This window comes from Centroberyx gerrardi, chromosome 10 (genome assembly GCF_048128805.1).
Source record: "Centroberyx gerrardi isolate f3 chromosome 10, fCenGer3.hap1.cur.20231027, whole genome shotgun sequence".
In the NCBI taxonomy this organism is placed as follows: domain Eukaryota; kingdom Metazoa; phylum Chordata; class Actinopteri; order Beryciformes; family Berycidae; genus Centroberyx; species Centroberyx gerrardi.
In genome coordinates, this window is record NC_136006.1 from 20,171,206 (window position 1) to 20,186,203 (window position 14,998).

The 14,998-nt window shown below is 45.3% G+C and overlaps 1 protein-coding gene across 11 annotated transcripts in view; it reads left to right on the forward strand.

Annotated features, from left to right (window-relative positions):
* Nucleotides 1-14,998, forward strand: part of mycbp2 (MYC binding protein 2) — a 63,494-nt gene that overhangs the window by 24,517 nt on the left and 23,979 nt on the right. For all 11 annotated transcript variants that reach the window (XM_078286280.1, XM_071923592.2, XM_071923590.2 and 8 more), the window contains 31 exons: nt 1,612-1,731; nt 2,049-2,130; nt 2,250-2,367; nt 2,637-2,995; nt 3,229-3,401; nt 4,754-4,879; nt 5,312-5,439; nt 5,903-5,994; nt 6,153-6,287; nt 6,474-6,557; nt 6,672-6,768; nt 6,887-7,079; nt 7,377-7,651; nt 8,047-8,268; nt 8,518-8,709; nt 10,109-10,315; nt 10,460-10,597; nt 10,690-10,868; nt 10,958-11,100; nt 11,249-11,349; nt 11,465-11,683; nt 11,813-12,035; nt 12,448-12,566; nt 12,720-12,807; nt 12,912-12,961; nt 13,078-13,250; nt 13,385-13,529; nt 13,731-13,937; nt 14,145-14,200; nt 14,276-14,391; nt 14,522-14,619. In XM_078286280.1, the coding sequence (XP_078142406.1) occupies nt 1,612-1,731; nt 2,049-2,130; nt 2,250-2,367; nt 2,637-2,995; nt 3,229-3,401; nt 4,754-4,879; nt 5,312-5,439; nt 5,903-5,994; nt 6,153-6,287; nt 6,474-6,557; nt 6,672-6,768; nt 6,887-7,079; nt 7,377-7,651; nt 8,047-8,268; nt 8,518-8,709; nt 10,109-10,315; nt 10,460-10,597; nt 10,690-10,868; nt 10,958-11,100; nt 11,249-11,349; nt 11,465-11,683; nt 11,813-12,035; nt 12,448-12,566; nt 12,720-12,807; nt 12,912-12,961; nt 13,078-13,250; nt 13,385-13,529; nt 13,731-13,937; nt 14,145-14,200; nt 14,276-14,391; nt 14,522-14,619 (4,658 nt within the window). The remainder of the gene's footprint in view (nt 1-1,611; nt 1,732-2,048; nt 2,131-2,249; nt 2,368-2,636; nt 2,996-3,228; nt 3,402-4,753; nt 4,880-5,311; nt 5,440-5,902; nt 5,995-6,152; nt 6,288-6,473; nt 6,558-6,671; nt 6,769-6,886; nt 7,080-7,376; nt 7,652-8,046; nt 8,269-8,517; nt 8,710-10,108; nt 10,316-10,459; nt 10,598-10,689; nt 10,869-10,957; nt 11,101-11,248; nt 11,350-11,464; nt 11,684-11,812; nt 12,036-12,447; nt 12,567-12,719; nt 12,808-12,911; nt 12,962-13,077; nt 13,251-13,384; nt 13,530-13,730; nt 13,938-14,144; nt 14,201-14,275; nt 14,392-14,521; nt 14,620-14,998) is intronic.

Sequence of the window (14,998 nt, forward strand, 5' to 3'; positions counted from 1 at the left end):
CAATGAAGCCTGTTGGCAGGAAGGTCTCACTCACTCTGACCCACAGTGGAGAAATGGATGTGAAGTCTTTTGGCTGGGGTAAAGGAAAATATCTTCAACAGGATGGTTTCTGTAGAAAGTCCCTTTTGAATATATACTGATTGTTTACTTGGGTGTTCTGACAAGTGTGTTCACATAAGAAAGGACAGAAGGACAATAAAGATTTTGTCTATTATGTTATTTCCTCTTCTGGTTTCTGGTTCTAGTCCTTGGAGTAGGACGCCTGCTCTGCCCAGTGCTTTTGTTTAGACCTAAATAGAAATCAATGTCCCAGTCTAACTGGATTTGCCATCACTCCCTGAGCGTCTGATTCATCACTCCATGGGCCACACTGCAGCATTAGAAGCAGATGAAACAGCAGGCAATGGGGAGAGCAGGCTTTGATAAACGACAAGCTGACAATTATGGGACAGATCTGAGAGGAGGGAAGCAGAGTTGCTAGTTTTAAAACATATATTTTTAGGATGTGAGGCAGTAACTGAACAGGTCCTGTTTGAAAACTTTCCGGATGGAAAATCAGTGTTAAGTATAAATAGTTTGTTTTTATGTCCCACTGTTATATCTGGAAACAATGAGGAAACAATGAATTAGATTTCAGAGCGGCAGCGGTTTCCTTCCTACTGTCACTTTAGGGATTGAGGCTGTACTGGCTTCACTAAATAGGTTTTCTCTGCTAAGGCTAGGTTATTTGAGATACTGCCCTTGAGCAGCCCACTTCATGGGATTACACTACTGAAGAGGAACGGGTGTTCCACATCCCCTCCACCGGCATACTGATATACTGGTGTTCCCTTCGGTGACCTCCAAGAAGCATTCAGGGTGCTTCAGATGCCAATTAAATGCAGTTGTTTATACTCACTGTCACTGAGAGTTGTGTCCATGAGCTGAACTTTCAACCTTACCCTTTAGATCCTTGGGCCATGGACCAGCAAGGTTTATGATATATTTTATGACAAGGTCAGTTATTCAACTTAAACCAATTAAAACAGATATCACCTATCTGGTCTTAGTTTTAGATGTTTTCAAAGGAGTTCAACCACAATGAGCTGGTCCCTGGTCCAAAAGGATATTCAGAGACATTGTATTTACTGTAATGCATGGGCCTCTATCTACTTTGTTCCCCTCACACACCACTACCATAACCTCTGAAACAAGGCTCAGGGTAAACCAGCTTCCCTCCTCATTGTACACAGAAAGCATCCAATCCATGACATCATACCTAACCAGGTTTGCCACATACTTCAAACAGCATCACACAGTTTACATCAGTTTACACACACACACACACACACACACACACACACACACACACACACACACACACAGAGAAGAGTTCTCTCAATGGGGCTGGTTTCCAAAAGCCTTTCTGTTGTAGAGGTTTTGCTTCCCTCCTTCCTTTTTCAGCATGCTCTCCCATTTTCCTCCTATTCTTTGTTGAACCCACTCCTCCTTCCAGATCCTTTTTTTTCCCAGGACTGTGCAGAGACATGCACCTCGGGGCTCTGAAGTTGCAGCTTTATCTTCACTCTCCCCCCCTCCTCTATCTGTGCTGACTGACTGTTTGCCTTGTAGATGGTAGCAGTGAGCGAGGAGAGAAGGATGCCAGTAAAATCACCACCTACCCTCCAGGGGCGGTGAGATTTGACTGTGAGATGCGGGCCGTGCAGGTCAGCTGCGGCTTCCACCACTCCGGTAGGTTCACTTCCCTTATGGCCGCTTCCTGTTAGCCACTTCCTGCTTCCTCTGATGTCTTCCTCTGTGGTATTTGATTAAAAAATGGGGGATGGTGTGGGTGGTGGAGCTTAATGTTAAGTAGCCTTGTCTGCATATCAGACATTCTCTTTCAAGAAAAATGGTCAAAGACTGACTTTACTATAAAGAAAATGAGAAAGTAACACAGAACATGAAAAATAGTAAAACTAAAGAAAAACGTGTGTGTCCAAACTATTACTTGTATGTGTATGTGAAATTGCACTCACGTTGATAGTTGTGATTATCTTGCCTTTTAGTGGTGCTGATGGAGAATGGAGATGTCTACACCTTTGGTTATGGCCAACATGGGCAGCTTGGACATGGGGATGTCAACTCCAGGTAAGTACTGCTACAGATGACTTACACACACAAACACACACACACACACACACACACACACACACAGACACAGACACACACACAGACACACCACCTAAGCTATTGTTTCTACCTGTTAGGGGTTCTCCAACCCTGGTGCAGGCCCTCCCAGGTCCCAGTGTCCAGGTGACAGCAGGCAGTAACCACACAGCTGTGCTCCTCATGGACGGGCAGGTCTTCACCTTTGGCAGCTTCTCGGTAAGCAAAACATTGTCCTCGATACCATGTGAGAAACTGTTTTATGTGTCCTGCTTTTTATTTGTTAGAGCTTTTTTTATAATTTGAATGTGTTTTTCCAAGAGTACAGAATTCCTGTTGAAATATGATACTTCCTTTTTGGTTTATCCCCCAAATTTCATACATTATGGAGCAGGCCTTTGGGCATCCGTTGCTGTATATTTAATAGTTTTGATGTGGTTGATAACAGAGTTACCTGGAGAGTGAATATGTCTCGCTTGGTTTTGCAGAAAGGACAGCTGGGCCGACCAATCCTAGACATGCCCTACTGGAACGCCAAGCCATCTCCCATGCCCAACATTGGTGCCAAATATGGACGAAAGGCTACCTGGATCGGTGCCAGCGGAGACCAGACGTTCCTGCGCATCGACGAGGCCCTCATCAACTCCCATGTCCTCGCCACCTCAGAGATCTTTGCCAGCAAACACATCATAGGCCTGGTGCCCACCTCTGTGTCTGAGCCGCCTCCATTCAAATGCTTGCTTATCAACAAGATGGATGGAAGCTGCCGGACCTTCAATGATTCTGAGCAGGAGGACCTGCAGGGCTTTGGCCTCTGTCTCGATCCTGTGTATGATGTCATATGGAGGTCAGTCCAAGGGCAACCCACAATGGTCATCACATCCCTCAGTATAATACTATTATTCTATTTAATTTCAGTTATCCAGTATTACAATGTACCATCCCCAAGTACTAATTACTTGTATTCAGCCCCTGTTTTAAAGCTTCAGATTCCCTGCAGATAGATTGTTGACAGCTTAATTTCTGCTTTTTAAACCCTTCTGTGTCTAACCCCTGACCATGCCCTTTGTGCGTGTCTAGGTTCTTGCCAGCCTCGAGGGAGATGTGGTGCTACAATGCGGTGATAGCTGATGCGAGGGTGCCCTCTGCTACAGACCTGCAGGCTCGCTGTAGCATCCTCAGCCCAGAGCTGGCGCTGCCCTCTGGATCGCATGCCACCACCACTCGCTCGCACGGAGCCCTACACATCCTGGGTAATCATCTACACAAGCCATGCAGCAAAATCTCTTGACATATACTCTTTAGTGTACTGTGTGTACATTAAAGCTACAACACAAATGTTGCAAAGGTTCACCTTTCAAAGAATGCAACATGACAGCTTTGTTGCATAAGAGCAGGTAGTTTAGTCTGTGGGGTTCCTAGATTTTTAATGTCATGGACCCTCAAATAGATGAGCAATAGCTCACAGACAGGGTCAGAAATGAACAGGGGCTTAGGGAAAAACGTTCCTTGAAAATGTGTAAAATGGCGAGGGGAGTAGCCTTTTTTAGCATTTCTCCTTGTTCATATTTTTTTTGTTGAGTTGTCAAATATTCACACTTGAATGCGACTACTGTCCCCCATGGGTCATCATAGGTGATGTGTGGGAGCCTATGACCGGGGGGATTCTTTCCAGTGTGTTCTGGGTGAGAAAAATGGAGTGGTTTCTGATTAGAAAACGACCAGTACGCAGCCTGAAGCAGTAGAAAATGTTGGCACCATGCAGCCAGCAGTGGGAGAAAATGCCGATCCCACACAAACCACTGCATCATCAAAAAATAAAACATCCAATATCATTAAAAAAAACCTCAACAATGGAGGGATGGAAGACAGACTGGTTGGGGACAGAGAGTGGGAAAACAGTACCATCTTCTGTAAGGCCTGCTGCCAGTTTCCAGCAGTGGGACTTGTGGTATATTGTGATTTAAAATGAAACAAATCTTAGTGGTACAAAATTGAGTGGTTATTTGCCAGCATGCAATACAAATGTATTATTTCATAGTTCAGTAAAATTGCTCCCAAGAAGGGCCAAAATTCCCCTAAAAATCAGATCAAGGGGGCAAAAATGCCGTCTCAAAAAAAGTTAATTTGTTACTCTTCCCATGGACCCCCATTGGAAAAGAAGTGTTGTTAATTATGATTTAGTATAGAATTGCATGACAGTCTATAGAGAAGGGGCAGTGAAACCTATAATTGAAATTGTCATCCCTATAACTTCTTTCATTTTACTAACCTCTAGTGAGTGAAATAATAGTGAAATGCTTCTATCCCACATTTTCTTTGGACCCTGTGGAGCCCTCTTAAGGACCTCTGGAGGTCCCTGCACCCCAACTTGGGAGCCACTGCTTTAGTCTGCTACTTCCATTCTGCTGTCACTCCTTTCTTTTGACAGTTTTTTTCCAGATAATTGTAGGGAAATCATAGCACTATCTAGTTGATTTAAGAAACAGACGGCTCTGCATATGGTTAAGTGTTATTATGTGTGTACAGGAATGCTTTAACTATAAACATTTTGTGTTGGGCATCATTTAATGCTAAGAGGAGGTACTCTTGTGTATCTGATCAGGGTGCCTGGATACGCTAGCGGCCATGCAGGAGCTGAAGATGGGTGTAGCCAGTGCAGAGGAGGAGACCCAGGCTGTGATGAAGGTCTACTCCAAAGAGGACTACAGTGTGGTCAACCGCTTCGAGAGTAAGTGGACAGTTTGTTCATTTTCTACATTGTGTCTTTGATATAGACAGGAGATCTACTAGGAGATATACTGTACTTGAATGGCTATTTATGCTTTGATTTGACGTAATGTGATTATATGATATCAGATTTTTTCTCTGGTCCGTTGAATTATTCAATTCTTTTTAGGCTAATCTTTTAATCATCATATCTTTGAGTCAGGCCCATCTATTTAAGAATCAGGCACATCACAACCCCACCCCCCACCAACCTCCAAGCTGTCGAATCAAAGCTGTTGAATCTGTGATGCTGGTTCATAGATACGTGGCTGACGACCCGATTCAAATCAGTTAATCATCTCCCCTAGTTAATAGTGGTGGGAAATACTCATAGTATATGAACGATGCAGCTGTACCCTGCAGAGCCTGACTGATCCCATGTGTGATGTTGTAGGTCACGGTGGTGGCTGGGGCTACTCGGCCCACTCTGTGGAGGCCATCCGCTTCTGTGCCGATGCAGACATCCTGCTGGGTGGGCTGGGCCTGTTCGGGGGTCGAGGGGAGTACACTGCCAAGATCAAGGTGAGCAGTCCTGCGACATATTTTCTCCCAAGGGACATCGGATATATTAGTCATTCGCTCCATGTTTATTTAAAGCATTTGCTTTTTTCATTGTAGTAGTTTTGTGAGTCTTGAATGGCACCAGGATCACACTTAATCTCTGGCAAAGGCATCTCTCAAACGCATTGAATTTAAACTGATTAGATGACGGTATCAATTGTTGTTTGTTCACAAAACCTTCACGGAGCTAGCAAAAACATGAGCAACAATATATATATATATATATATATATATATATATATATATACATTTAGTTTACACTTGCATAATCCTTGCATAAGTAGAAAAATTCCAACGCATGCGACACCTGAAATGAATGAACTTCCATTGGAGAGTAATGCATTCAGCGCATTAAGTGTGATCCCGGCCTTCAGTGAGTCTTTCAAGGAGACATTTGTATTTAACTGCTACTGTTGCCATGCAGCTGTTTGAGCTGGGGCCTGATGGGGGCGATCATGAGACAGATGGTGATCTGCTGGCTGAGACTGACGTGCTGGCCTATGACTGTGCTGCCAGGTACACTTGATATACCAATCTATGTCATTAAAACCTTACATTTTCATGATTCCCTTCTCTTCTCAATAGTAGAGGAGTGTACATAAAGGAAAACACTGTAATGGAGCGGTATGATCCTGATATTTGACAGTGAAGCATGTCCGGCTCTCTGTTCTTAGGGAGAAGTATGCCATGATGTTTGATGAGCCGGTGCTGCTGCAGCTGGGCTGGTGGTATGTGGCCTGGGCCAGGGTGTCTGGGCCCAGCAGTGACTGTGGCTCCCACGGACAGGCGACCATTACTACTGATGACGGGTAAAACAGATATCGCAATATAGATTAACCTACTGTATTTACAAATACATGCTGTACTTTTGCCATATATGTTATCTGGTCAAATTTCAGTTGATGGTAAATGATGTTAAACATACTGTATTTGAAGTGGAATATTGGCCACAGGGTTTAGCTAATTTTTCTTGTTTATGTTTTTCTCGCTTATAGTGTGGTCTTTCAGTTCAAGAGCTCTAAGAAGTCAAACAACGGTACTGACGTTAATGCCGGTCAAATACCTCAGCTACTGTACAGGCAAGTGACCTGTGACTTTCTTTCATTTCTTACATTCTGTGAACAGTGATGCAGCCTGCTTTGTCTATAGACAAGTAAATGTTTTTTATTTGTTTCTCAATATTTTAACCCTAGGCTTCCATCAAATGATGGCAACGCTTCTAAAGGGAAGCAGCAGACCAGCGAGCCTGTCCATATCCTGAAACGCTCGTTCGCTCGCACAGTCTCAGTGGTGAGTACTATCTCTGTTTTTTGAATAGTGTTTTGCCTCTCCTCTTTTTCTGTCTGCTAGTGTCTTGACGGGTAAGACAGTGCAGTCAACATGTCTGTGTGTCTGTCTCTCTCTCTAGGAGTGTTTTGAGTCTCTGCTGAGTATCCTTCACTGGAGCTGGACCACCTTGGTACTGGGTGTGGAGGAGCTGCGAGGCCTGAAGGGTTTCCAGTACACAGCCACCCTGCTGGATCTGGAGAGGCTGCGCTTCGTTGGCACCTGCTGCCTCCGCCTGCTCAGGGTCTACATCTGTGAGATCTTCCCCATCTCTGGTAGGAGCACACAGACCCTAATGAAATGGCATTTTAGCCTTGGAAAAGGAATGGTTCATTCTCTGTGGAAAAGGAAAGTACAACTAAAAATAGGTGTTTTTAAGGAAAGTAGGTGACTTAAGTCTTTGGCTTACAAAATGTTAATACCTTTACAGACTGGATCCTCTATATTTTAGAGATATTGAATGATGAACTTCAGTTAGTTTTATTCCAAAATGGATGTATTTGAATAGAACTCTTCAGTTAGAGAGTACATCCTGACTAGATCCTACTATCGCTCTGTTGTTTGATTTCCAGCCAGCACCAAGGCTGTGGTGGAGGAGTCAAGCAAGCTGGCAGAGTGCGTGGGGAAGACACGCAGCCTACTGAAGAAGATCCTGTCAGAAGGCATGGACAACTGCCTGACCAAGCTGGACAACGACCCCCAGGGCTACTTGTCGCAGCCTCTCACCCTGCTGGAGGCTGTGCTGCAGGAGTGCCACAACACCTTCACCGCCTGCTTCCACTCCTTCTACCCCACCCCGGCTCTGCAGTGGGCCTGCCTGTGTGACCTGCTCAACTGCCTGGACCAGGTCAGATAGGGAGCCAAGGGCAGACCACCTCATTTTCCTTAAGAAGTAGTTTGGAATTAAATGCCAAAGGATGGTTTAGAGCGCTTGGAAATAGTGTAGTAATCATTGCGTTTATAAATGGTTTTAATTACACATTCTCTACTACATACAGTGGGCTCAGTCTTACTTTTACTTTACATTTTAGGCATTTAGCTGACACTCTTATCCAGAGTGACTTACCAATGAGTGCAACAGTAGATTACACCTAAAGTATTAGAAAATTACAAACATCCAATAGTAAGGAGCACAAAGGCCATGGCAATATTCCTATGACTTTAGAATGAACACGTAAGAGAGAAGTGTTAGAAAAAGAATAAAATAAGAGCTTCATTCTTGTTGTCCTCCCTGTATTTCAGGACATTGCTGAGGCCAACTTTCGCACGTCCAGCAGCCGTCTGCTGGCAGCGGTAATGTCAGCTCTGTGCAACACCTCGGTTAAGCTGACGTCCATCCTGCCCATCGCATATGATGGGGAAGTGCTGCTGCGTTCACTGGTCAAACAAGTCAGCACAGAGAATGACTCGGCCCTCGCTCACCGCTTCCCCCTGCTGGTGGCCCACATGGAGAAACTCAGCCACGTGAGTAGCAAGCACGTTTTTGCACATCACTCAACATCAGGTACCCTCACTTCTAAATGGTGAATACCTGCCTAAGGCTGCTGTCAGTGGCCCAGGAAATGATTTAAAGATGCAAGATTTCATTGAACCCCCGAGAACATGGTTGCCTGTGACCAAAAGCTATCCCATTGTTCTCGAAATAACCAAGACAAGTTAGATAAGGCTCATTACAGTGATATCATATTTGTCCTCTCTTTTACTCCTGCTCAGACGGAGGAGAACCTGATGGGCATGACCAGTTTCCGGGAGGTTCTGGAAAAGATGCTGGTGATTGTGGTGCTGCCAGTGAGGAAGAGTCTGAGGAAGGAGGTGGAGCTCTTCTCTCCACACCTGGTCTCCAACACCTGCGGCCTGCTGGCCTCCATCGTCTCCGAGCTCACCGCTTCTGCTCTGGGCTCTGAGGTAACCCACACACACACACACAGGCTAGTTTTTAGGGCAGCATGGGGGCCTTCTGTTGGCAAGCATCCACCCCGCTCAAATGTCCTTGAGCAAAACACTGAATCCCTACCAGCTCCATGGGAGCTGTTCTGTAGCTGACCATGCCCTCTGACCTCCCCGTCGAGGGGGGCAAACGAAAAGAGAAATTCCCTATGGAGATCAATCAATCACATCATTTATTGTCTTGCATGCACATAAACAGTCATCTGTAATGTCTCTTCTGTTTTTAACCTCTGTTGCCTCTGTGCTGGACATGTACATTGTAATTATTTTCCCCTGCCACATTCAGTTCTATTTTTGGATCAGCTTGGAACACAATTGAATCAACCCCCAATTCTGTCCCAATCAAATTAGACATTGCTTGGTCCTCAAAATACAGCCATACAGGGTGTGGATGTTCATTGATGATGAGATCTGTCAGCCAGAATGCAAGCCTTTCCTCATTCCTTTCCCCTCCTTTCTTCCTCATTCCAAATCTCCCCACCTACAGCTGTATTGTTCTCAATTAGCCTTTTCAAAGGGACAACTCATGCTTGGCAGCAGGCAGTGTCTTCACTGTTGCCAAACAACACTAACAAAAAGGGGGGCATTGGATTGTCTCCATTGTTTTTATGGGATGCTGAGTCATGAAGGGGGTGGGATAGGCCCTGTGGTGATGTCTGTCTCTCTCACTCATTCTTCATTCAGTTATCGCTCCATCACTCTCTCCGTTCACACGCATACCCATTTACTGCAGTCTGGACTCTTGGCTCCCATTGCCATAGCAACCGTCACAGGCTGGTTGTCTTGACGACAGCCCCAGCCACCACTGTGTTTTTCTCCCCAGTCTGTTGTCAGGGAAACAACTATTCTTCTCTAGAGCACCTGGATATCCTCTTCTGCAACAATGTCTGACTCTCTGTGTAGTCAGCTAGTTGATATAAATAGAGTTTATATTATTAAACACATGCCACACATCCCTGTGATGTGTTTGTTTGATACAATTTACACCAGAGACTGTCCATTCTTTCCTCCGCGTTGTCTTTGTCTCTAAATGAAGGACATTGGCAGCAAACACATTTGGACAACATCCATTGCTGTGTACAGCAATATTTGAAATAGCCTGCTGTGTTTTTTTTTTCTTTGTCCTCAATATTGCCACCTGGTGGTATGCATGCTGCTTTGATTGTAGGATGACCATTAGGCCTATATAGAGGACATGGAACCTAATTTACACTCAGCGTTGCAGTTTTTACGAATATCTGGAATAAAACTTGATTGTATATCTGCTGGACCTCCTCAAATATTTCTAGCAGCCCTAATATTTACATGATAGGTTTTAGTATTTGGCTACAAGCCTTTATGTGTCCTTGCTCATCAGGTGGATGGGCTGAACTCGCTGCACTCTGTGAAGGCGACTCCCAACCGTTTCACCAAAACGAGCCAGGGCCGGAGCTGGAACACGGGCAATGGCTCTCCTGATGCCATCTGTCTGACAGTGGACAAGCCCGGCGTGGTGCTGGTGGGCTTCTGCGTCTACGGAGGAGGGGGCATCCACGAGTACGAACTGGAGGTGCTCGCTGATGACGTAAGAGATATATAGATATAGATCAACTTCAGATTACATTTTATTACATTTTACATGTCCTCTCTTGTTGCTTCACTACCTTTACCAGTTTTCAGCCTTTGGCATTTCACTAATTTCTACTGTTTTTGCTCTCTCTCCTTCCAGGCCCAGACGGAGCACCCAGGGGACTCGGCACATTCCCACAGGTGGACGTCTCTAGAGCTGGTGAAGGGTACTTACAGCACTGATGACTCCCCCACTGATATTGCTGAGATTCGCCTGGACAAAGCAGTGCCACTCAAGGTACATAGGATCTCAACAAAACAATACACATCTGGTTTGATGTTGAGACACAGCTATTAGCATGTGACACATCTGTTGAACTCGTATTGCAGGAAGGGGTGAAGTATGCCGTCCGCCTGCGAAACTATGGCAGCAGGACAGCCAATGGGGACGGCGGTATGACCACGGTGCAATGCTCTGATGGTGTGTCCTTCACCTTCAGCACCTGCAGCTTGAGCAGCAACGGGACCAACCAGACCAGAGGACAGATCCCACAGATTCTCTACTACAGGTACACACCAACGCAGCATCTTCTAATGTCTTATATTAATGTCCCAAATGTTTGTCTCTTTCTGATTTGAGTTTGTCTCCTGGCTGTAGGAGTGAGTACGATGGGGACCTCCAGTCCCAGCTGCTGAGCAAAGCCAATGAGGAGGACAAGAACTGCAGCCGAGCTCTGTCTGTGGTCAGCGCTGTGGTCAGAGCTGCCAAGGACCTTCTGCACAGGGCGTTTGCTGTGGATGGTAAGACGACCAAGAAACTTACAACTGTATTACAAAGTAGCCCGGCGGGTTAGTTGCAGGTAGTTGACTTACTTAAAGCTGACCACTTGCAGAAAATTTTGATCAAATCTTTTGTGATGGTTTTATCTATGTCCCTTGTTGTCTCCAGCGGAAGACATTCCCGAGCTACTAAGCTCCTCCAGCCTCTTCTCCATGCTGCTTCCCCTCATTCTGGCCTACATTGGCCCCGTGGCTGCATCCGTACCTAAGGTAAGAGAACACACAAGGAGTAGGACTGCAACCCTTCCTCTTTCATTTTTAACTTCTGAATTGTCACACTCTGATGTGGACTTGTGGTGAATTGTCCCTCCCATTCCTCCTCCAGGCTGCAGTTGAAGTCTTTGGCTTGGTCCAAGAGCTGCTACCTGCCGTCTCTGCCCTCAACCAGAAATATGCCCCACCCACCTTTAATCCCAACCAGTCAACGGACAGCACCACAGGCAACCAGCCTGAGCAGGGCCTATCAGCTTGCACGACCTCCAGCCACTACTCTGTGATCGAGAGTGACCACCCTTACAAGCAAGCTGGAGTCACACAATACAGGGTAAGGTATAACTTGGCATACTACCTGATTAGCAACTCTCCTGCACCAAAAAAATGCTATTCTGAAAGAAAAGCGACATAAATATAATTTCTGTTCTAACTGGTCTTGCCCTATCTCTGCCCTCCTCAGGTATCATTCCCAGACTGTGTCCGCTGGACCACCATTGAGTTTGACCCTCAGTGTGGCACTGCCCAGCCAGAGGACGTCCTACGCCTGCTCATCCCCAGCCGCATCCTCCACCTGTCTGGCCTGGGGAGCAAACCACTGCCCCATGACACCATCAACACCTGGACTGAGCTCAAGAAGTTCTCTGGCGCCACAGGCTGGCCAACCACCGTCCTGGTTCTGCCAGGTAAGAAAGGCCAAGCAGTTCCAACTGTTGCCTTCCTTGACCATGCAGCTTCATAAGACCCAAACGGATAACTGAAATACACAATTAACCTGAAGTTTCTACATGCATTTGTGTAATATTTATGATAAAATTTGCAGCTGTATATTGCAGCATACATGAGTAAGGAAAACAGAGCGATTGAGTTTGTCAGTGACTCCATTCTAAGCCCACCAACGAGGAAGTTTCATACAGATAAATCTTGGTTCATTGAACTTAATTATCCTCATGTGTGCTTTAATCTCCTTAATTAAGCTTTACTAAGCCACCTGCCACAGCTAACAGCCATTAGTTTACCCATGATTACTTACGGAAATTTGCCCACCTGTCTCTCCTTGGTTCTGCAGTTGTGTTTTTCCATCATCTCTGCTTTCAGGAAATGAAGTTCTATTCTCACTGGAAACGGCCTCTGATTACGTGAAAGATGAGAAGGCCTGCTTCTATGGCTTCAAGTGTGTGGCTGTGGGATATGAATTCAACCCCGGGCCTGATGAGGTAGAGAAACTCATATATATTCTGCTCTCTCTGGATAATGATTGTTTGTGTCTGAGAAGCATGATTAGGTGTGTTTATGTGTGTGTGTTGGTCCAGGGAGAAAAACACTGAATGTTGCGATACCATTTTGACAAAGCATTGTGTGCATTTTAGGGTATCATCCAGCTAGAGAAGGAATTGGCCTACTTGGGCAGTGTGTGTGCTGCAGCTCTGATGAAGAAAGACCTGGCTCTGCCTATTGGTAAGAAAACAGGAAATGGGGAATTTCCTTGCTGGAAATGACTTGAACTGAATTCATCCTGCATGACATCTTGACTAAATCATTCATTTATTATTTATTTTTAGGGAATGAGTTGGAGGAGGATCTTGAGATTCTTGAGGAAGCCTCTCTTCAGGTATGTCATCTGCTATGTTCTGAGATCATCTTTATGAATCACATCGCATCTTACAAAAAATATTTTCTATCTCTTCAACACTCTTGTCTTCCTTCCTTTCTCTGGCCCTTTTCCAGGTATGCAAGGCCCACTCAGGGATCCTGGGGAAGGGTCTGGCCTTGTCTCACTCTCCCACCATCCTGGAGGCTCTGGAGGGCAATCTGCCCCTGCACCTCCAAACCAATGAGCACTCCTTCCTGGAGGACTTCATCACCTGTGTACAGAACTCCAGTGGAGGACGTCTGGCTAGGTAAGACTTTCCGCAGTGTATGTCCGACCAAATTTCAGCTTCAGTCAGGTTTTGATTGGTGATTCTCGGAGATCGTAACAAACTAGGCATTTATTATCTTGTTTTTCTCTCTCTGTCCTCTTTGCTCCATCCAGGTGGCTGCAGCCAGACTCATACGCAGACCCTCAGAAGACATCTCTGATCCTGAACAAAGATGACATACGCTGTGGATGGCCAACCACTGTTGCCGTGCAGACCAAAGACCAGTATGGAGACGTGGTGCATGTTCCTAACATGAAGGTCAGGATGACTGCTTTAGCTTCTGTGCTGCCAATTCTGAAGTGATTTTATGAAATATTTTATAGAACTGAAGTGAAAGAATTTTATTAGGCCCACATAAGAGTCAAATCTCCATAGTAGTGTCATGGAGTTGTCTAGTTTACTCTCCACTATATCACTATCACACATCTAACCTGTGTTCCTTCTCTGCTTCGTGTCCAGGTGGAGGTGAAGGCTGTGCCTGTTTCACAGAAGAAGTCCGTGCAGCCGGAGAATGTGAAGAAGCTGCAGCGGCTGCCTGGAAGCTCCTCCCCTCCCTCCTCTGGCACTGACTTAACTTTTGGAGGTCTGCCCATGCCCAAGCTGGAGGCCACCTACGAGCCCATGATTGTCAAAGAGGCTCGATATATTGCTATCACCATGATGAAGGTCAGTGGGTTTTTGGATTTTTATTTATTTACTTATTTTTTATTGTGAATGACCTCCTGTTTGAAAACGATGCAAGCTGAGTAAATGTGTTATTGAGAGAGCATCTGAATGTCGCTCTTGTTGTAATTGTAAAATTGCACTAGATTTTTGTAGGTCAATGTTTTGGATGTTGTTAGCTGAATGCTTCTGCTCCTTGTCATTTTCTAGGCTTATGAGAACTACTCCTTTGAAGAGCTCCGCTTTGCTTCCCCCACCCCAAAGAGGTAAGAGAGATAATGCAGAAGCAAAACAAATTTTTCAGTGAGATACAATCTACTTATCGTTTTCCTCCCTCTCAGACCCAGTGAGAACATGCTGATTCGTGCCAACACTGATGGAACCTACAGTGCCAACTGGACTCCAGGGGCAGTAGGCCTCTATACCATCCATGTCACCATTGATGGCATTGAAATAGGCAAGTCAATGCAAACAGGTGTTACAACAGCCCTCCTGTCTGCTGAAGCATTTCTTACACAGTGAATAAAACAGATGTTCAATATTGCCTTCTTTTACAATATTGTATGTTAAAATTGTTTTTCCTGTAGATGCTGGTTTGGAGGTAGAAGTGAAAGACCCTCCCAAAGGCATGATCCCGCCTGGCACTCAGATGGTCAAACCAAAGGCTGAGCCCCAGCCTAGCAAGGTGAGGCTTTACTTTGGCTAAACACACATGAACATGTACATGAACATGCTCATAAGAACAGCATGCATGCTTGCTATCAGCTTCCAATACAACACAACAGAGAATAAAAACAACTCGCCCTGCCTTGAGCACCTGCCAACACCAGTTCATAGTCACAGCCATGCTGTGCTAATTCACTGCTGGTGTCTCAGCCCCATGCTGCAATGAGTGACTGTTGAGTGACGGCTTTCACTCTCGATTCAGAAACTCCAAGTGGTTCTTTAAATGTGGTGATTGCATCAAACTGATATTAAACATGGTTCTGCGCCGGAGTTGTCATCTTTTTGTGAAGCTTTTGTCATTTGTGATTTTGTAACCTACAATGGGGAAACAAGCAACA